The 21,744-nt window shown below is 35.7% G+C and overlaps 2 protein-coding genes across 2 annotated transcripts; both read right to left on the reverse strand.

The window, feature by feature from the left end:
• Positions 1-469: 469 nt before the first annotated feature.
• LOC135226457 (pro-resilin-like) lies at positions 470-1,314 on the reverse strand. The gene is made up of 3 exons (XM_064266054.1): positions 1,276-1,314; positions 889-975; positions 470-761 (listed from the first exon to the last, which is right to left on the reverse strand). Exons 1-3 carry the CDS (start codon positions 1,285-1,287, stop codon positions 522-524), a joined length of 339 nt encoding a protein of 112 aa, XP_064122124.1. The 5' UTR covers positions 1,288-1,314; the 3' UTR covers positions 470-521.
• Positions 1,315-4,750: 3,436 nt separating this feature from the next.
• LOC135220351 (pro-resilin-like) lies at positions 4,751-6,051 on the reverse strand. The gene is made up of 4 exons (XM_064257575.1): positions 5,941-6,051; positions 5,386-5,472; positions 5,052-5,261; positions 4,751-4,771 (listed from the first exon to the last, which is right to left on the reverse strand). Exons 1-4 carry the CDS (start codon positions 5,950-5,952, stop codon positions 4,751-4,753), a joined length of 330 nt encoding a protein of 109 aa, XP_064113645.1. The 5' UTR covers positions 5,953-6,051.
• Between the last annotated feature and the right edge of the window lie 15,693 nt (positions 6,052-21,744).

The following is a 21,744-nucleotide window of genomic DNA, read 5'->3' on the forward strand; positions in this document are numbered from 1 at the left end:
TATACCATCTATTTATGTGTGGGTGGAGAGAGAGAGAGAGAGAGAGAGAGAGAAGAGAGAGAGAAGCTTGTGTTTATAAATGAATATGTGGTTCACATAGCAAACTGGACCCGCATTTGCAAGGGCCATAGGTTGTTTCCGGCATAATCCCACCAGTCGAACCCGCTGTGGATTGATATCAGTGCCTGCTGGGTAGCAACCTTTTTCCACTAATAGATACTGAGAACCTTCTGGTCTATGTTAAAAAGAAGCACTCTTCAAGAATAAATGTATACGCACTAGACGCATTATTCCAAGGTGAAGGATGATAGGAAGTCAGTGATCTTGATAAAAAGAAAAAAATGCTGATCACTAACCCATGCAGTTTGAGAAACATTTTTAAGTATAGCTAGTCTAGTAAAAGAACGAATGTGCGATTAGGAATGATAACACTAATGCAAAAATTAAATGAGTTTGTAGAAATGAACTTTATTAAACATGTTACATAAATAAACGAGAGTGATTATCAGTTCATACTTTGATTAAGCATAGGAAGGCGCCGGATGGTACTCTGGGTACTGAGCCTCTCCCTCGTAAGTGACCTCAGCCACAAATCCTGAGTCTCCGTTGACGTTGTAGGACACCTTCTGCAGGCGGCCGTCGGGAAGGAGGACGTAGTAGGATCCCTGAGTGTCGTAGCCATCACGGGCTTCCTGGTGGCCGAAGTCGTTGCCGGAGTAGTCGTCTTTCACGGCATAATTGAAGTCGTATTTGGCTGGTTCCTGTCAGTAAAGAACGGCTTACAAACACATTTTGGAACAAAAGGCTTATTTTTTCAGAAATATTTCATCATAATTATGAATCATTTACTATTATTATTATTATTATTAATCTTCAATCGAAACTGACCTCATACGATGGAGGAGGGGCGTATCCATACTGTGGTTGGGAGGGAGCACCATAGACGATAGCCACGAGGGCCAACAACAGACAAATCTGTCGGGGTTGAAACACAATTTGTGAAAAATAAAGTTACGATGGTTTGCTGAAAATGAACTACGTCATTGTTATATTGACTTCTCAATTAATGCGTTACCTATACAGTTTCACTGCAGCTAGAAAGATTAACAAGAAGGGGAAGTAAAAGTATGATGCATTGTGATAGTACTATTGCTAAATGCGACTATATGTGATACTTAGCTATTTGTAAGAGCTCTGAACTTTTTTATATTTTGTACATTACACGCTAAAATGCTCTTTAAAATATTGAAAACGGAATCTAGTCACTAACTTTACCTTAGCGATCATGGCGAGTTCTGGGAATGGAGTACGACAGTAGTCACTAGTCAGTGGGACGCACGGCTTTATATACCTGAAGAAGGAGCATGAGGAGGTTCTCGCCGCTGCCCCGCCCATCTGACCTTGACATTGCCATTACTTTTTACTCGGGGATTCTCGAGATGCGTGGTTTAGAAAGTCATCGTGGGGTTTCTTTCATAACAATATCGAGTTGCTCTATAATGGGTGGCTGGCTAGTGGAAGTTCATTTATTTATTTATACCGTTTGGATATCTGCATATCGAACACAAAATATCTTTCATCTCCGATTTTGTTGAAATTCGCAACATATGAAGGTTTCTGTCTAATAACTGCACCTACGAGAAGGATCAAATATAACCCGTTTCCGGCTTATGAAGCCTTTTATCGTGTCCAGATTTCTTGACATTGGGCTTCAATGCACAGATTATGGCAAGATTATCGAAATAATACAAGGCATAGTTTAGTCATCTGAATGATAATGAAACCGAGAAATCGCTAATATCATGAGATATCATAAAAGATTTCACTAAATGAAGTCTGAAACCCTTAAAATTTTAAGGGAAAAATTTTTCATATACTGTTTATCTGCTGTAAACTTGTTCAGAGATGAATGTACTGCATTTATGATTGTGGAATAAATCACTAAAACTAATTTAATTTGGACTAAGAATGCAAACTCTAGCTTTTCCTTTAAAAAATTCATAGGTAAAAACACTTGGAATGTAAAATTTTTTATACTGAAATTACTCACATGAAAAATAATATACCCTCATAACAAGAGTGCAAATGCTACAATACTCTATTAGAGACTTAATGATTTTATTTATGACCAAGTTTTGTTTTCATTAATTGTAAGTGTAAGCCTCCATAGCTGTTGAGTTATTGAAACCTTAACGTAAAGACATTATTTGGCATTTAACAGAGAGAGAGAGAGGAGAGAGAGAGAGAAAAGTTGGGGTGGGGGGGGGATGGGCGTTGGTGAGAATTTAAATAGCTCATTTGTTAAAGTTCAAATTTACCTATAATACTCTAATTCACCACCAGAATCATTCCTTACAGATCTCTCTCTCTCTCTCTCTCTCTCTCAGTTAAGTGCCAAATAATGTCTTTGCATTAAGATTTCAATAGCTCAGCAACTGTGTGTGTGTGTGTGAGAGAGAGAGAGAGAGAGAGAGAGAGAGAGAGAGAGAGAGAGAGAGATCTGTAATAAAGGATTCTGATGGTGAAAAGTGAGAATTAAAGGTAAATTTGGACTTTAACAAAGGAACTATTTAAATTCTCTCTCTCTCTCTCTCTCTCTCTCTCTCTCTCAGCTAGCATGTTATTGAAGCCTTAATGTAGACATTGTTTGGCATTTAATACACACACACACACACACACGGAATCTGTAATAAACCATTCTGATGGTGAATTAGAGAATTAAAGGTAAATTTGGACTTTAATAAATGAGCTATTCTCTCTCTCTCTCTCTCTCTCTCTCTCTCTCTCTCTCTCTCTCTCTCTCTCTTTCTTTGTTAAATGCCAAATAATGTCTTTACGTTAAGGGTTACATAACTCAACAGTTCAGAGAGAGAGAGAGAGAGAAATATGGAAGAATTTAAATAATTCTTTTGTTAAAGTCCAAATTTACCTTTAATTCTCTTATTCACCATCAGAATCGTTTATTACAAAAAATTACCTTTCTCTCTCTCTCTTGAATAACAAACAATGTCTTTCTTTACATTAAGGCTTCAGGAACTCAACAGCTATTGAGGCTTACAGTTACTTCATTTAGTTAAAATGAAACTTATTCATAAATAAAATTTTTAGGTCTGTAACTGAGCAATTTAACAGGCCACTCTTGTTATGTGCCTGTTATTAATGTAATTATTGATAAAAAGTTCAAAGTGAGTCATTAAAACCATTTTAAGTTAAGCAAAAATAGCAAAATGTTGATTGCAATGTGTTCCCAGCATTACTAATAGGGGGAAAAATTAAAAAAATTGTAGTATTACTGAGGTCCAGTGTCAAAATTTCTGCTCACTTCCCAGCAAGGCATTTCTTAAAATTACAATTCACAGATTAAATGTGATATTATGATCATTTCGTCACTACAGATATTTAGAAGAAAATCTGTTAGGTTCTAAGTTTAAAATAAAGCTTGGATGATGAAGCAGTTTACAATTTATTTAAATAAAATTAATTTCCAATTTATCGAAGCCCACTGTCAAGAATGCTTGACACTCAAAATCCAACTAAAGCTGCCTCCTTATCACACCTATTATACATTGTGGGCCTGGTCATACACACTAATGTGTGAGGGATCTTCACTAAGATTTTAAAGCAGTTTTTGTAATACATTGGACGTGATAGGTCATGAAATTTACCCAGAACTTTAGATGTTTCCAAGAAACAGAACTTCTGGTCACTCGACGGCTTGCTGACGCCATGTTTTCAGAGGTGTAGAGAGCATGATCTCTCATAGAAGATGGGATATTTATATGGCATAACTACTGAATTTTTCAGCCGAGAGGATTGTTTATTAAGTGTCCAGTATTCTAGACACTTTACTAAGGGCTGGGTACGAAGGGGATATACTTGGAATCACCAGCTCACTTGTTGTTTACTAGCAGGTGTATATCTGTGTATACGTAACGTATATATATATATATATAATATATATATATATATATAGCATATATATATATATGTATATATATATATATATATAGATATATATATATATATATTATGTATATATATCTCCTTTTTGATCATCGACTTCTTTCTTATAGCAATCACCTTTCCTAAGTTTTTACTTTGAACTTTGTATACATTTGTTTTTCCAATAGGCTAAAGTGTGTTTCTTTTTCTTTGGGCGGCAGGATCTAAGATCTTCATTCATGCACTTAAATCTGATACATGTTACTTATGACAAATTATTTCTTATTTCTATGACTAATAACAGTTTTATTTCTCGAAGTAATTTACCCCCTAAGATCTTTATGTCTTGTGAGAACCGGGATTATGAAGAGTAATCTGTCTTCGATAGTATTTTGTGGAAGAATATACACTGTATATATATTTTGCCAAATGGTTAAAAACTCTATTCAAATGTTTTTTTTTTTTTTCTATAGAAAAACAGGACTTCTAATTCCAGATAGGAATAAAGATATCAGTCTTCGGTATTAATTAGTGAAAATGTTATCCTTAATTTCCAAGTTTTAGAATGAGCGATCCATTCCTACAGCAATTATGTAAGAAAATGTCAGTTAGGCAATGCGCCTGGGGAACGAATCAATCTACCAAGGGGTGTCTGTCGGTAATAGCTAGAGAAATTTAGTTAAATCGTTTCGGAACTCTAGGACCCTTACCTAATAACAATAAATCACAGTGCGATTTCCATTTCCCGAGCAATGTCAGTTTGACTATGTCCTTGCTGCCTGCATCCCCTGTTTCAAGTTAGAGGAAGCTAATCCTCTGGGTACTGATTCTGAAATAAATGTTCACAGACTTTATCTTATTCAGACTATTTAGTTCAGCAGGATATTGGTGTACCTGATTATTTGTTAAGGCGGCCGATTCAAATCACAGGACATTCGTAATTAGGATTAATGCTTTGCATTCTGATGGTTTTACTAAAACACAGATTCTTTAAGAAACGACCATTTTATTTAACAGATCTCTCATAAATAGTTCGGAATCAGTTCTCTATAAATAGAAGCCTAAGCATAGGAAAAACAACCACGTTCGCTGCATGCGCAGGATGGTACTTTGGGTCTGAGCCTCTCCTCGTAAGTGACCTCAGCCACAAATCCTGAGTCTCCGTTGACGTTGTAGGACACCTTCTGCAGGCGGCCGTCGGGAAGGAGGACGTAGTAGGATCCCTGAGTGTCGTAGCCATCACGGGCTTCCTGGTGGCCGAAGTCGTTGCCGGAATAGTCGTCCTTCACGGCGTAGTTGAAGTCGTACTTGGCTGGTTCCTGTCAGTAAAGAACGGCTTACAAACACATTTTGGAACAAAAGGCTTATTTTTTCAGAAATATTTCATCATAATTATGAATCATTTACTATTATTATTATGATTAATCTTCAATCGAAACTGACCTCATAGGATGGAGGAGGGGCGTATCCATACTGCGGCTGGGATGGAGCACCAAAGACTGCAGCCACTAGGGCCACCAACAAGCAAATCTGAAATGAATCCAGCACAATTAGTGACGACGCTGTTACTCAGATGAATTCATGAAACTGCATCATTAAATGTCGTCATTTTGATTATGTACTTTAATCATAGTTTCCCTAAGCTAGCCTTATTGTATAAGGGGAGACGTTATAGGTTTGAAGAATTTTAATGCAATAAATAACTACATTAACGAGTTTTTCTGATCTGTAATTTATTGGGCAGCGGACACCTTAAGTGTAGAGTGAGTATACAAAGCATAAAAGCGTATATAACGATAGAAGACAAACAAATGAGCATCGGAGCTCAGTACACAATAAGGAATCATACCCTACATACATGAGGTAGAAATGCAGGATCGCTATTTGCTATGGAAAAATGTCCGTCCATGTTAACACCAACTTATTTACTATCCATTTCAAACCAAGCACTTTGTGTGGCAAAGGCAATCATTTTTCGGTTGTCGTGACGTGCTTTACCTTAGTCATCATGGTGAGCTCTCGGAATGCAGTACGGTGAAGTGGAGTGGAAATATGGCCTTATATACTTGAAGTCGAAGGGGAGGAGTCGGGAAGAGCTGCAGGAGAAAGGTCCTCCAGAAGAAGTCCCTCCCTGTTACCCCACCCATCTGAACTTGACATTGTCATTACTCTGCTCTTGGTCTCTGTAGGTGAGTGTTTTCGAAGGGGAGGTTGAGGTCTCTTGCATGACAATGATGGGTTATTGTGTAGTGGGTGATTGCCTGGCGTGGGTATTCTATTCTGTGCTTCACCTAAGCTTTCTGTTTTGCAATTCTAGTGAGAAATTGATCTAAGCAAATAGAAAGGTATAACACTTATAAAAAGTATATTCATTTCAGCAACGATTCCGATTCCTTCGAGTGACTTTTGATGAAGCATGTGCGAATAATAGCGGTGGATTACTTATTTGTTATTTTTACCCAAAGAGGAAAAATGTCAGTTTTGACGTCATCACTTCTTAAATTCTGTTTTCATTATCATATATTCAGACATACAAATACACTTTTTTTATTATCTCTTAGTTTAATAGTATATATTGATAATCACTCTTATTAGAGTATTCCAGTTTTTTTTTATGGAAGTTCAGATGGAAGTTCTCGTGTACTCTGAGTAGCCAGCTATTTGGGATATTTAAGTAACAATAAGCTATAACGAGAATGTTAGCTTTTCCTTTTTCATATACGCATTTTTTGTTTTGTTAACCGACAAAATTAATTCATATTTGCTGAATTTGCATCTATCGACATGTTTTTCAATTTTAAATCAAGAACGAAAAATTGCAGGCAAAAGCATCTGATTCCAAATTGTTTGGAGACTTATTAGACAAATAGATATTTCTTTAGGTTGTACAATTATTTAGTATCTTTACTGTTGCATCGTCGGTTTACAGAACCAGTCAATCAATCGATCATTGGGTGAATCATCAACAAAATATTCCATCACCTCTTCAATCAGTATCCAGAAGGATGAACGAAAAACTTCGGTGGGTTCTCGAGCATCAGAGACGAATTGCGGATTTAATTCTTTTTAATTAAGTAAGACTAAAAATGTGAGGTCGGTATTCAATCAACAGTTCTTTATGAATGTTCTAATGTTTGAGGAAATGTTCCCCAAGCCGATTAGTTTATTATTGACGCAATCTTTGCATACTTTACAAAAATTCAAGTCCGCAAATAGAAAATGGTAATTAGCGGTAACAATTCGAGGTATTTGCCTTTCGTATAATTACTCACTTAATGAGGAAAAATCCAAGGAAACATGAATGGAGGAAAACCAATAGTCAGTGCAAAGCTAACTGTAACTTTCGTAAAATATGAATAAAAGCCAGAATTCCAGGTACAAAATCTGACAAAAATTAAGAGGAATTATATTTTTTAAAAGTCACATAGCGGGGCGTTTTATGAATTGCAAAATAAAAACCATGGAAATGTTAATACAAAAAATGAGTAATTATTAAACTTCTCAGAGGCACAATGAATCCATTCACTTTCGCTGTGAACATCTTTATGAAATAAAGTTGTTGATGAATATAATGTTAATCATATTAAATTTGTTTGTGTATAAAGGTTCTCAATATACAGATCATGAATGATAAATCTGTCATGACAGTATGAAAAAATTTTGACGATACATATCTGTATCCATTGCAAAATATCCTTATCGGCAGTGTTCTCTCTCCCCACAAACAGAATAACAACAACACTAAATGTGCCAAAAGGGTAGATGGAGAAAGATAGAGAGTAAATGAATTTAGATGTAAGTGGAGAGGGACCAGAAGTAAACATGGCCCGAAAGGGGAATATTTACCTTTGATGCAGAACCGGGAAGAGTTGGGAGGGAAGATATGGCGTTCGAGGAAAGAACAGATATGAAGGGTTCGAAGGAGGCACCTCTTCCCTTTTTCTTATACACAGTATATAATGGAGCATCTCCTCACCTATAAGTCGTGGAACATTATGATTGTCATTTGAAGTTTTATTTCCCTTAGAATTCTCTTGGGTTTTGCTATTTTTGTTATTTAATTGGGAAAAAAACTCTCTATCGCGAGAGTATATATAATGTTCTAAGGGGTCCACAATGACCAAAAAATGTAGCGAGTTCGTGCATAATTTTAAAACTCTTCACAAAAAGCCTTCGAACCCTTCCTGGGTTCATCTTCAGTCCAAATGAACAATTAGACACACCATGTACTGAGGTGAATTTAAAAAAAAAAAAAAAAAAAAAAAACAAAAAAAAAAAAAAAAAAAAAAAAAAAAAAAAAAAAAAAAAAGTCGCTGAAGATTGTTGACACCGGTCGTTAGCTCGTTTAAATACCAGGTGATGAAGAAGAGGGCAGTTAACTCCAACTAGGTGATTTGTGGATCCCTTAGAACATTTTTGTTTTTATCAAATTGCCTGTAAGCCATCCACTTCACTAATTTTTGCTTTCAAAAAAAAAATTTCCTTTCTAAATCTGTGTTGTATCAATATATCTATGACACAGTGTTTACGTGTCGTATCATTCTACAGAATACAGTGAAGATTGTATTTGTCACCACCAGTTATTGCTCATTTCTTCTGCTTGTTACAATATCTAAAATTTCCGTTGACTTCACAAGTTTTAGTTTCGTTGTAAATATTGCAGTCTCAACCGGTGATAAATATACAATTAAACTTTTAATCTTGTCCGTTCGAAAAAAAATCTATAATGATACGATTATTCTTGCCCTTTTGGTTTCATTATGTTTATTATTCCCCTTACAAACAAACAGACAGACAGAAAATGCTACGTTTGTAAATTACTCTTGAAATGCAAGAATTTCAGTACCTGGAAATACCTGAGGATACAAAGGTGTGGTTGAAAGTTGATATCCTGATAAGGTTTGGGAGCAAGCGTCGTTTGAACTTCAAGTAACCGTTTGGAATACTATCAATAAGTTCTATATTATTTATTTTCTATACTAGTGATAGTGAAGATTTAACATCCAGCTTGTGGAAGAACAAACAATAGCTTAAGTTATTTGAAAGTTTCATTTATCGTAGCTCAAAATTCGTGTAATTACCCCATAAATAAAAAAAACCGTCAGCTCGCAATTGGATGAATTAGGCCTATGCGTGGACTGGATGGTACTACTCTGGGTAGTGCTGGGCCTCTTCCTCGTAAGTGACTTCGGCCACAAAACCTGAGTCTCCGTTGACGTTGTAGGACACCTTCTGCAGGCGGCCGTCGGGAAGGAGGACATAGTAGGATCCCTGAGGGTCGTATTCATCACAGGCCTCTTCGTGGCCGAAGTCGTTGCCGGAGTAGTCGTCTTTCACCGCGTAGTTGAAGTCGTAGGTGGCTGGTTCCTACGAAGAGACATATTTGCCTTGAATGGACACATTATGATACTCCTGTCTGTATCTCACTGAAGGTAAATCCAGGTGAGTTGGACTCCATAAACGGCGGCAGCAAGGGCCAGTAACAAGCAAACTGGTGTTGAAAAAAGAAACTATATAAATATATATATATATATATATATATATATATATATATTATATATATATATATATATATATATATATATATATAAATATGTCTCACATTACCGCGATTCAATATACTATATCGAACTGAGGTGGCGGGGTGGTCTGGGGCTTCACTGCCAGTCCTGGAATTGAGAGGTCGATGGTTCGTGCCTGTCGATCGCCAATTCTATTATCGCTTAACAAATTCCCCCTCGGTTAAACATTTTTGAAAATATATTAATTCCGAGGTAGAGCGAATTAGAATATATATATATATATATATATATATATATATATATATATATACATACTCAAATAGGATGGAAAAAGCCAGTTTTCAAATTCTCAACTTCAGGGCTGTAAAATATACAAAATATATAAATTAAAACAAGAGTCAGTATTGATATCAGTTATAAAAGTGGAAAATCATAAAACTTAAAGTCTAAAAGAATAAAAAAATATTTTTTTTTTCTACTTTACTGATATCAATACTGACTCTTGTTTTAATTTGTTATATTGTATATTTTACAGCCCTGAAGTTGAGACTCAAAATCTCGAAAATTTGTATTTGTATTGAATCTACGGCGTTCCAGATGGCCCGCCAACCTTTTCTGCTATTAATATATATATAATAATATTTAATAAATAATATATATAATAATATATATAATATATATATATATAATTATATATATTATATATATCGTTGCGAACTTCATTCTTTTGTTTTTTTAAGATTCTGGCAGGAGTCAAATAAGAAACATTGTTGTGCAGTAGAGGCAACACAAAATGATGTCATGTTTTTAGGCTTTGTGGTTAGAAGTGACAAGAGAACCTTCGCACCTGCTAACCAAGAATGCCTGCAGCGTCTCTTGGCTTACCTTAGTGACCATGATGATTTGTGGAATGAAACTACGATTCAGGGAACCCCAACGAATACTTTATATACGAGTGAGAGAAAGGAGAGTTCATCGGATTTAGACCTCTGCGCTTCCGTTCAAGTTCCATCTTTTCATGATAACAGATCACTTTGATCTTGCTTTCGTTTGTCGGAGTTGCAATGGTAAACAAGGTGCTCTATGGAAGTCATTTTCGCCTGTTTCCAAATATAGAATGCAATGAGTGACGGAAAGTATAAGCAATTCAGGCTTAATATATACTTCGTGAAGTGCTAGTGAAAAATTACAGTTCTCCTCAAGTTCTAGGGTAGTCCTTATTTCCATACATCTCTTAACAACATCTCTAAAGTTTTGATGTACAGCATTCGGCTTATAATACGGCTATAGTTATATAGCATTCACCATATAATATGGCCATAGTTATATAAGACACTGAAAATTTATTTCATTATTTCTAAGAGTCTAGAAGAAAATCCCAAGGCTATATAATGATGTGAATAACATTATTCATGAACGGCAACTAAATTGCCAACTGTTCTCTTCAAACACTTTCACAATTTGATATCACAGTGATGGAGAACATCATTGAAGAGAGCTGTCTCTTTCCGGTGGATTTCACCAAGATCATTACGACTTCGGGTAAGATTATAGCCGTGAAATCACTGTCGTATCTAGACGAAATGAACAAGCCAGAACTAAACTGGGAATTGTTATCTCAGAATGAGATAATAATTCCGCTTTGAACATGGAATGTGCAGTTAATGAAACTCTCCTTCTGTCGCATCTCTTTCCTCATAACGACACGTCCAAGGTGATTTCGATAATTGGATTTCCGTTGAAGGAGAGAACGCGCCATAGAAGGAAACATATGTCAGAGAAGAAGAGGAGGAAGGGAGATTTGAATTTAATTTAAGTGAAAAAGAAACACTTTCAAATACATTTCTTATTCAATTTCCTTATCGGACTTCCTTTAGTTATATTTTGTGTGTACTTTTTTTTTTTTTTTTTTGGGGGGGGGGGCTCTAAGGACATTTGAACAATCATAAACTGCAGTTACAAAATGTAAAGAAATTGCTTCCAACTTCAAAGAAAATTACAGTTTCGCTGCAACAAAATGGAAGGAACATGCTAAGATTACCGGTGAAATAAACGGCATCTGGTATTTGTTTATTCATTCGCAAATGGAAAATAGTTATCCACTCGATCTTAAAAGTAACAAAGGACGTGTAAACGCTGAAAAACATCTACACACCTTTTAAGCAAACTTGCGATGTGTTAAGAAAGGAATTCTAGGAATTATGGTTTATTTAATCTAGTACATATTCTTGCTTTTTCGGGCAAATATTAATTGAGAGTCAAAACTTTGATTCTTTATCAAAATAATTAACTTTTAACGTAACGGGACCTTCCTTAGTCCGCATAGGGAGGACTGTAGTCAGGAAGGGCATCAGTCCATAAGACGTCTGCCAAAACAAATGATTTAGTGGGCCGTTCAGTGAGTGCTGGAAAGGCTGGACCAGAATGAGATCGTATTTCCCACGAACAAACTTGCTTAAACCGCAAAGCTACACGTCCTATTAGTTGCTAAGATTGTCCATTTCTAACAAAGTATCCTATTGATATTAGCAAAGATGATGTCAATAATAGTACTGAAATGTCTAAAATGTGAGTTAAAGGACACCACCCGTCTCTCGACATCTGAGGCTCCCCTTGGCTTCTAGGGTCAACTTCGGAGGAAGGTAGCGTAATCAAACGTGGGTCGTATGGTTTCCCAGCCAAGCCTCGGAAGACATCCATTCTGTAGAACAATGAGATCCGGGCTCCTCTGTGAAGCTCCGGGGGAGGACTCCTCACTCGGATCCAGGACCCAGACCTCCCCCCGGAACCTCAGATTATTGCCTCTAATTAGATGCGATTAACTCTAAGACTTATAAGAAAGAACTAAAGCAAGAAAGAAAGGCTCGTGTCCCTGCTCCTACTCTCTGCCATTCCTGGACGGCACTGGATCCATACAAAAACAGGTCCTAAGGCTCCGAATTTGTCACAATATATCAACATGTGTTATGTCCATGCCAATTTGCCTTGTAATAAAAAAAGACGCAGGTTTTATATAATAATATATATATATATATATATATATATATATATATATATATATATATATATATATATATATATGTTAGGAACAATTGTTTGCCGATTGTTCCCTTGGTGATTGTTGCCTCCTTTGTTTTTGTTTGTTTTTAATTGCTGGCGAGTTGACGTCTGTTGGGTTACGTCAAACTTGGTCAGTCAGGTTCTGGAGGGCAGAACGACCAGTCAGGTTCAGAGCGGCAGAGAGGCAGAGTCTTGGCAGCAGAGCAGCGGAGAGAATCTGAGGACGAGTTGGTGGTTGCATCAACCCTGTCGTGAACGTCCCAGTGATCGAGGAGGACTTCCATACTGTATCTGAGGACGAGATGTTGTGTCAACTCTGTCTTGATCGTCCAGCATTCTAGGAGGATGTCCATTCTGTCTCCAAGGACGTGCGGTTGTCGTATCGGCTCTATCTTGATCGTCCTGCATTGGGCTGTTGTCCTCATTGTTTGAGGAAGTGTTCCCCGTTTTGCTCTGAGTATCACTATGCCGCTTCAGTGTTAATTTAATTTTTTAATTATGCTGCCTGATTTTGTATATGTATTTATGTACTGCACTGCTTTTTCATTTATACAGTGGTCCTTTTGTATATATGATTTTGCTTTTGTTATATTAGTTATGCTGCTTATGAAATTGTTTGTTGAATTGTACAAGACTTACTTATTGGATTATTACTGTTGCTGCCTTTATTATTTAATTCATTGTGTATGTTTATGGTTTTTTTTTGTTTATCACTGGACCTGACTCACTTGTACATTTTGTATATAATAAACTAATTTTAAGGTAACTTTTTTTTGGTTTTGTTATGCTCCTCCCTCCTTTGTTTGTCACCTGTCGTCAGTCACTACGGCCCAATTGCTTATTTTTAAGAACCTGTCGATCTCGAACGAGTCGAGATCGTAATAATATATATATATGATATATATATATATATATATATATATATATATATTATTATATATATATATATATAAGGGTATATATATATATTATATATATTTATATATATATATATATATATATATATATTATATATATATATATATATATAGGGATTGTGACTTAGGAAAAATCTATTTCTGGGCGAGGATGCCGTGCCACCTAATTAAATAGGTTCCTTCAGCACTATTTCTATTTTATTACCATTTTTAATGAAAAGGTTTATTTGTTCATTTTTCTTCTTTTCAAGGAACTAGTTCTTTCTTTATTATTCTTATAAGATTTGGATTTACGAAGAAAACTAACTCGCATCCAAACAAGTATTTTGACGAATATTTACGAAATGAAAACATGGAAAGAGCTCTCAGACAGTAAAAACTGCCGAAATGAACTAGTCTCTGTTAAAATCATAATTTCTACACATGTCCACTTACCTCAAATTCACTTTTGAAAAATTTTGAAATCAATGAAAATTTCGATCCGTTACCTTAGCCATCATGGAAGAAGACTAACATGTCGCGGAGTGAAATGAGCTTCTTGACATATCGACTAGAAGAAGGGAAATCTCTGGGTTTTAGACGTCAAAGGAGGAGTTCTAATTATGTCCCTATCGTTCCTGATCGACGGTTATTTTCGACCACTGTAGATGGTTTATCCCGAAGATTAGCCTTGTGGAAGAAAATGACCCAACATATAGGCATAAAATTGTCATGACAGATTGCTCCCAAGCTTCTGACTTTTAGCCAAAAATGAATTACAAGATGTACTTTTTTTATTTTGCAAAGACAAGAGATACCAAGTTATCAGCCTTTTCCTTGAGAGAATATCTTTATCCCGCTGAACGTTCATTTTATCAGTGTTAAAATTTTTATCGACTTCGTTTCTTTCGTCATTAGCTCAGAGGTGTTAATAGGATGCAGGATCTGTTTCTACTGACGTGATTTAACAACAGACGGATCATCAGAGAGAAAATAAGTCTACTCAGAATTTATTTATAAGTTATCAATTATCTCTTGCCGATCTTATCCTTCACGATTTCCTTTTGCCTAACACAACCTAAAAGATTTGGTATCCCGTAGCTCTAAGGACACTATTTTTCCAAATTCCACTTATGCCATTAGTGGTAAATGACGTAAATGATTCATTTGGTGTTTCAGGTAAGAAAGAAATACTTCGTAATTAAGAGAAATGCTGAATAAGATCTAAGCTGATTAGTGAGAATTTCAACCACTGGGGAACTCGTGGAATGTCCTGCCATTAGAATCCAAAGCTTTAAAAGCACCAAAGTTTAAGGACTCATAATTCAACATTTAAATATCAAACTGGGGCAAATGTTCGTGAATTAAGAAAAATAGCCATAAATGAACAAAGTTTAGTCATAGAGTATATACTCACGATTGGTGAAAAAAAAAATGATTATACAACATCACGAAGCTACACAACGAAACAAAGGAGGGAGGAAAGGTAGAGAAATATGAACAAGTAATGAAATCCTGGTCGTTATGGTTATCAGTAAAGGTAATGGAAGTTCGGAATGAGAGGATTGGTCAAATAAAGGGGACGGAAGAAGTTAGTGGATGGGAAAATTGGACTGGTGGGGAAGCGACGCTTGGAGCCTGGCAGAAGGGTTGTGCATAAAGTTGGGAAACTTCCTATGACATAATAAATATTCTCTTACACATTTTTATCGATGCTTCTTTATTGTGTAAGTACGTAGAAACACGTATATCTCTAATACGTTTTGAAATTGTTTGTCTTACCTTCTTAAGGACAACTGAATTCACCGCCTCAGTGGCGTGTGCTTGGGTATTGGCCTGCCACCTCGGTGGCCGCGAGTTCGATTCTCGGGCACTCCGTTGAGGTGTCAGAGATGTGTATTTCTGGTGATAGAATCTCATTCTCGACGTGGTTTGGAAGTCACGTAAAGCCGTTGGTCCCGTTGCTGAATAACCACTGGTTCCATGCAACGTAAAAATACCATACAAACAAACAAACAACTGAATTCATATATATGTAATTAGCAAATTTGCATAAACGAAAACGGATGAATGTTGATGAATAAGATTAGTAAAACCCGCGGAGAACGGAAATGAAATCTATTTAGCTTTCTCCCTCTCTCCGCAGAATGCTCAGCTTGAAGGGAGTTGGTCCCTTCGAGAGCTTAATGAATTTCATTATATTATCGATATTTGTGGATTTTACTTTACCCCGTGAACACGGAAATTATATATTTTGTTGTATTAATATATACCAAGACCTAGTGGTTGTTTGTTTCTTCCTTATTTCAAAGTATAATACATATTTATGAATATACGCGTGACTATTCTTACATACTGCCAATATTGTAGGAACAAAATGAACATTCTATCTAGAAACAAGATTCGTGAGACAACCCATAGACTCGGTAATTATTTTAAAGAATATCAAATTCAGGTGAATTCGAATACGAAAGACATTTCAGCATCTATGTGGCAACCATATTTCTATAGTCTAAGGTCAAAGCGAATTCTCCACAGTGCATTAAGATATTAGCTTCCCCCTACAGGTTCTTCGTTTTATCCACGGATGTCCCATCGTGCTGTGTCTCATTTCTATTACGCTTAACCATCTCGTACTCATATTTCCCCATTTCCATCATCCGAGCAATGTACGCTGCGTTTCTCCTTTCTCCCTCGAGAGTGGAAAATGGAGGCATCTGTTTCCACGAGTCATCTCTCTCCTCCTGGTCATATCGAAGCAATTGGCGGTCGTTGTTGAGCCATCAGTGGTTTTTCCTTCGATGAATTTTTTTCCAATACTCTCTCTCGATATCAGTTACTTCTGCAATGTCCTACTGTTTTTTCTTACATCTTCCAATAGGACTTACCCATAAACCCAGTCTACTTCGCCTATCACTTCCTAATGAATACTTCTGAAGAAAAAGTTTGATTTTAATTTAGGTCGAATTTCTTTACTTTCATAAACCAGTTCATGCATTTCCAGTTAGCATTTTCCATGTGTTGCTGATATAAATCCATTTATCTTTCCATCCCATAAACGTCAGCCATTTCAGTAGCCTTTCCTTCCCACTTCCCTTTATCGACAAATTTGCTCGTACGCTTTCTTTCCTTTCCCCAACTCCTTTGTTAATTTATCCTTGATTCCAACAAACAAGCCCTACGTGGAAATGTACATGCTTTGTGCAAGCTCGAGACCTCTGGATTCCCTGAATGGAAAACAATGGGTAACCTTCTGAGGGATAAACGAGCTTATTTAGATTTTATTTCAAAGGATGGTGAACTACACAGGGTACTTCTATTATGGAAATATCTATAACGCTCCCTTTTCAGTCCTTTCCTTTCTCCAAGTTATCTATTCAGCTATTTGAAGTTGTTTTCAGCATTTGGATTTCTATAGAACATTCGTCGTATCAAAAGCGTCGTGAGCACGTCATATGGAAGTGAATACATTTACTTATCAGTGTACTGAACGAATATAGTTCATTTTCAAAGAAGGAAAATAATACTCTTATGGACAGGGTTTGGATTCACTCTTGCAGATTAATATGCTCTTGTTTGCTCTGGTACAAGTCAATGCATACAATCAGCAAGTATTGTGAGAGATCTTCGGTTCTCCATGTTTCGCATTTTACTTTACAAGACAAATAATTGACTTACCTTAATCAAACATCGTTCCGCCCTCTAACCATTGCCAAGAACAAGTTTGATAAGAAAGTTTTCGTATAGGAGAGAGAGACTCGTTCCAAATGATTAACTTACATCTAATTATTAACTATTGTTTCCTAAGAATTAACAACTGCAAACCCAGAAGTTCTTTCCTAGTATTGTGGATAGTCCTCAAGAGTATTTATTTACAGTACGGAATTTAATACGTATTAACTTGATCTGTAGTGCCATGAGTATCAGTTGCTATCTAAAAAATGGGAAATATAAAATGTTCAGAAATAAGTAAGTTTTCATAAGGAAGGATTAGGGATCATAAGTTGTCCAGGAACCAAGAAACTAATCTGGGTATGACGTCATGGACTGTTAGATTTTTAATGCATTTTCGTGCCTACATTCTGCATATAATGATATCTAATATAACTTATCTCGATTTTGTCTTCAAAGAATCATGATTCAATGAAAAAAGAAGAGAAAATAAAAGACAGATAAACATGTTACACATGTTTTTGTGTAGTATTCAGCTGAGCTACACATCTATTTATGAAAGAATAATTTATGAAACTGGAACAATACATTATTTTTCCGTTTCGTTTTAATTTTAATATGTTGTTAGAGTTACAAGTTATAAGGATTAGGATGTCTCGAAGACTTGTTAGTCCATCTGAGGAGACATCGTGTGCTTACTTATCTGTAGGAGCAGGTTTTACTCTTCATTCACTGTGTCCTAATGATTTTGTCTAGCTTTCTTTTAAACTCTTCCACACTGTTGCTGTTTACAACTTCTGGTGGCAGTTTATTCCACGCGTTACATATCTTGTATGTAAAGAAATCCCCACAATAGGATGTGTGGTATCTCTTCAGCTCTAGTTTCCATCCATTATTTCTTGTCTGGTTTTCGTTTAATATAAATAGGTTACTGTCTACTTTTGTTATGCCTTTCAGTATTTTAAATGTTTCTGTTAGTTGTCCTGGCAATCGTCGTGTTTCTAAGCCATACATGTTCAGGCTCTCTAGTCGTCTTCGGTAACCTATTTGCCTGATGGATGGAATTAACTTTGTGGCTCTTGCTTTTACTCCTTCTAATCTATTTATGTCTCTTCTTAGTGTTGGTGACCAAAACTTTACTGCATATTCAAGATGGGTTCTAACTATTGATGTGTAGAGCTGCAGCACCGTTTCCTTGTTTCTGTATATGAACTGCCTCTTTATGTATCCCACTATAGTCGATTCATTTAAGGGTTAGGCTCCACTTTGGGGCTGGTGCCGATCGTTAAAAAAGATTTGCCAAAAATACACTAATCAAGACAGGCTAATGAAATTATCAGCATTATGAGCACTATAATAACGCATATTCTCTGTGAGTTTATCATCCTACAGGGAAAATTAATGATTTTTATTAAAAAAAAAATGTGAAAAAATGCAAAAATTCCGGGCCCCCCTCGTACTGAAGGGTTATTTGGTGATTGGTGAGAAAAACTACAGTCTTGAATAGAAATTCGGTGTGACAGAATGTTGGTATATCCACCTGGAACATGCACAAAAAAAATTATCAAAATAGAACAGTAAATAAGCACGTACCATCAAAAAAAAGAGCAACAACTTCAGGTAAGTTCAGCGAAAGCCCCGGCGAAATCGCAGGCTATACTAGGAAGAAAAATATTCAGGAAAATTCAAATCTCGATTTAGGGACAAAAAAACCTTTTGAGAGTTGTAGTTAATATGTCACTTGATAGCCTAAAACATCTAAAAATTATATTATTTAGGACAATCAAAGAAAAAACCACCCCACCCTTTTTTTTTTTTTTTTTTTTTTTTTTTTTTTTTGGAGGTGGGTTTTTTTTCTTTGATTGTCCTAAATAAATATAATTTTTAGATGTTTTAGACTATCAAGTGACATAATAACTACAAACTCTCAAAAGGTTTTGTCCCTAAATCGAGATTTGAATTTTTCCTGAATATTTCTTCCTAGCTATAGCCTGCGATTTCGCCGGGGCTTTCGCTGAACTTACCTGAAGTGTTGCTCTTTTTTTTGATGGTACGTGCTTATTTACTGTTCTATTTTGATAATTTTTTTTGTGTGCCATGTTCCAGGTGGATATACCAACATTCTGTCACACCGAATTTCTATTCAAGACTGTAGTTTCTCACCAATCACCAAATAACCTTCAGTACGAGGGGCCCGGAATTTTTGCATTTTTTCACATTTTTTTTTAATAAAATCATTAATTTTCCCTGTAGGATGATAAAACTCACAGAGAATATGCGTTATTATAGTGCTAATAATGCCTGATAATTTCATTAGCCTGTCTTGATTAGTGTATTTTTGGCAAATATTTTTTACGATTTTTTACAATCGGGACCCCTCCAAAGTGGAGCCTACCCTTAAGGTAGATTCTTGCGCCTACGAGACGTTTGTTTGGCAGCCTCTGATTGGCTGGTAGTGGGATGCAGGACTGCTCGCTCAGTGGGTCATATTTCGTTTGTAGCTTAGAAAACTAGCAATGTTTACATTTCTTCATTTATCTCATGTTTTACAAAAGATAGGAAAGTTTTGGTCATACCAAAGGATTCGGTATTAAATGTACAATTAAATAATCTTTTCCTTAAATCAATACGTTAATTACAAAAGGAATTTCTTTACAACGAGTAGAAGTGAAGGGAGAAACATTTCATCTTTATACCTGTTTTTATTCATAATCGGATTTTGCATAATTCATGAGATCAAGATAAAATAAAATCTTGTGTTATTCAACAATGAAATCACCCTGAATACGATGGTCCCCCCCCGCTTTCAGATTTTAGATGCGTGTAATATGTAAAGAGAAATGAAGAATATGTCTTATTATGTTACATTCGTGACTTGACTCGGTTTGATCAAGTGCCGAGAGAACACATCGTTGGGTTCGGTGGTCTCAGCTAGAGCAGTTGGCGTGTTGGTTGGCAGTTGCCAATTGGCGATATGAGAAGTTTGCAGTTTCGAGACTATGTATTACTGAATTATTATGTCATTACATTTTCTATAAATAAATGCATAGAATTCCCATTATGACTTTTGATATTTTTACTCAAATATCATAAATGTCCGTATTTCTGGATATATCTGATAAAAGAAAGTAAATAATCAGATGGATGCATCTGGTAATCGTTGGCCGCGGGCGGGAAATTCAGTTCAGGAATGAATTTGAAAATCTACGGACCTACTTCGCACTCTTCAGCTCATCCTTAGTTTTAATGAGGTTGGTTTCAACATATTGTTTCTAATTTTCTTATATGAATATATTTCAAACGAAAGAGATATCAGAGACTTAATGAGTGATATGAAATAATAATCTCAGTGGAGCAATAAACAATAATGATGACGTAAGAAAATTTGTTAAAACATTTTTAATTTCTTTTTGTTCATATCGATAGCCTAATGACATACCAGTGTAAGCCTACTGTGTATGACTTTCTTTCGTGTTTATGACATAATATATCTGCATGAATTTCCATTCTTTTTGTTTAAAAAAGATGAAGATATAACAGTCTTCTGATTAGTCTCATTATCCTAACATGTACTATATACATATATACAATTATGCAGGGCTGTGGGAAACGGTTACGAGAGCTATTTCTAACTCAGGTATGAATTAAGTGATTCAAGAATAATCAACTACCTCAGGAGAAACTGAGCAAATTTTTTTTTTTCCTAAACATTGTTGTAGACATGTTGTCAAGTGTAAACATGTATATAAAGGAGATAAACATTCTGGTTGTTAAGAGTAACTCAAGCAATTCTGAAAAAGACAGTATATTATATTCGTTACATCGTCAACAAATTTATGGTAAGAAATAAACATTTGTACTTTTGTTAATTGAGTGAACATATGAAAAACCATAAGCTTTTGATGCTATTGGCCAGAGAAACAAGCTCTGTTATTTATCAGTGAGCCCAATAAAGTATGATATTTCTCACTTAGACTAAATTGAAGCCAACACCCAGATGCATCCATCTGATTATTACTTTTCTTTTATCAGATATGTCCAGAAATACGGACATATATAATATTTTAGTAAAAATGTTCAAAAGTCATAATGGGAATTCTATGCATTTGTTATTTATATAAAATGTAATGACATAATAATTCGGTAAATACAGTAGCTCGAAACTGCAAACTTCTCATATCGCCAATTGGCAAACTGCCAACCAGGGCAATGTAGTACGGTACGGTTCGATTTGTTTTTTCGTAATTCGTGACCACGCAATTTTTACCGTACCGTAATTTCGTACAGTACCTAAAAATTCATACCGTACCGTACTAGTACGATATTTTATCGTACCGTAATTTCGTACTGTTCCGTAACCTACTTTTTTTTTTTACATTGCAGTTCATATAGACATAACATGGCTTTATTACTACTACTGCTACTACTACTACCATTACCACCACTGCCACTTAAAGAAGATTGGTGTTATGTAATACATTAAGATATAATACAATTTTATTTTGCTAAGGTTACAAAAGGAAAATGTTCAGTTATACAGTATTAGGCATTCATACAGTTTTATGTGTTGCAGCGTAATAGCATTACAGCGTCAACAATATCCTATTTAGACCTAGTCTTAGATCATTACTGCCTCCGTAGCACAAAAGCAG

This window comes from Macrobrachium nipponense, chromosome 20 (assembly GCF_015104395.2).
Source record: "Macrobrachium nipponense isolate FS-2020 chromosome 20, ASM1510439v2, whole genome shotgun sequence".
Classification (NCBI taxonomy): domain Eukaryota; kingdom Metazoa; phylum Arthropoda; class Malacostraca; order Decapoda; family Palaemonidae; genus Macrobrachium; species Macrobrachium nipponense.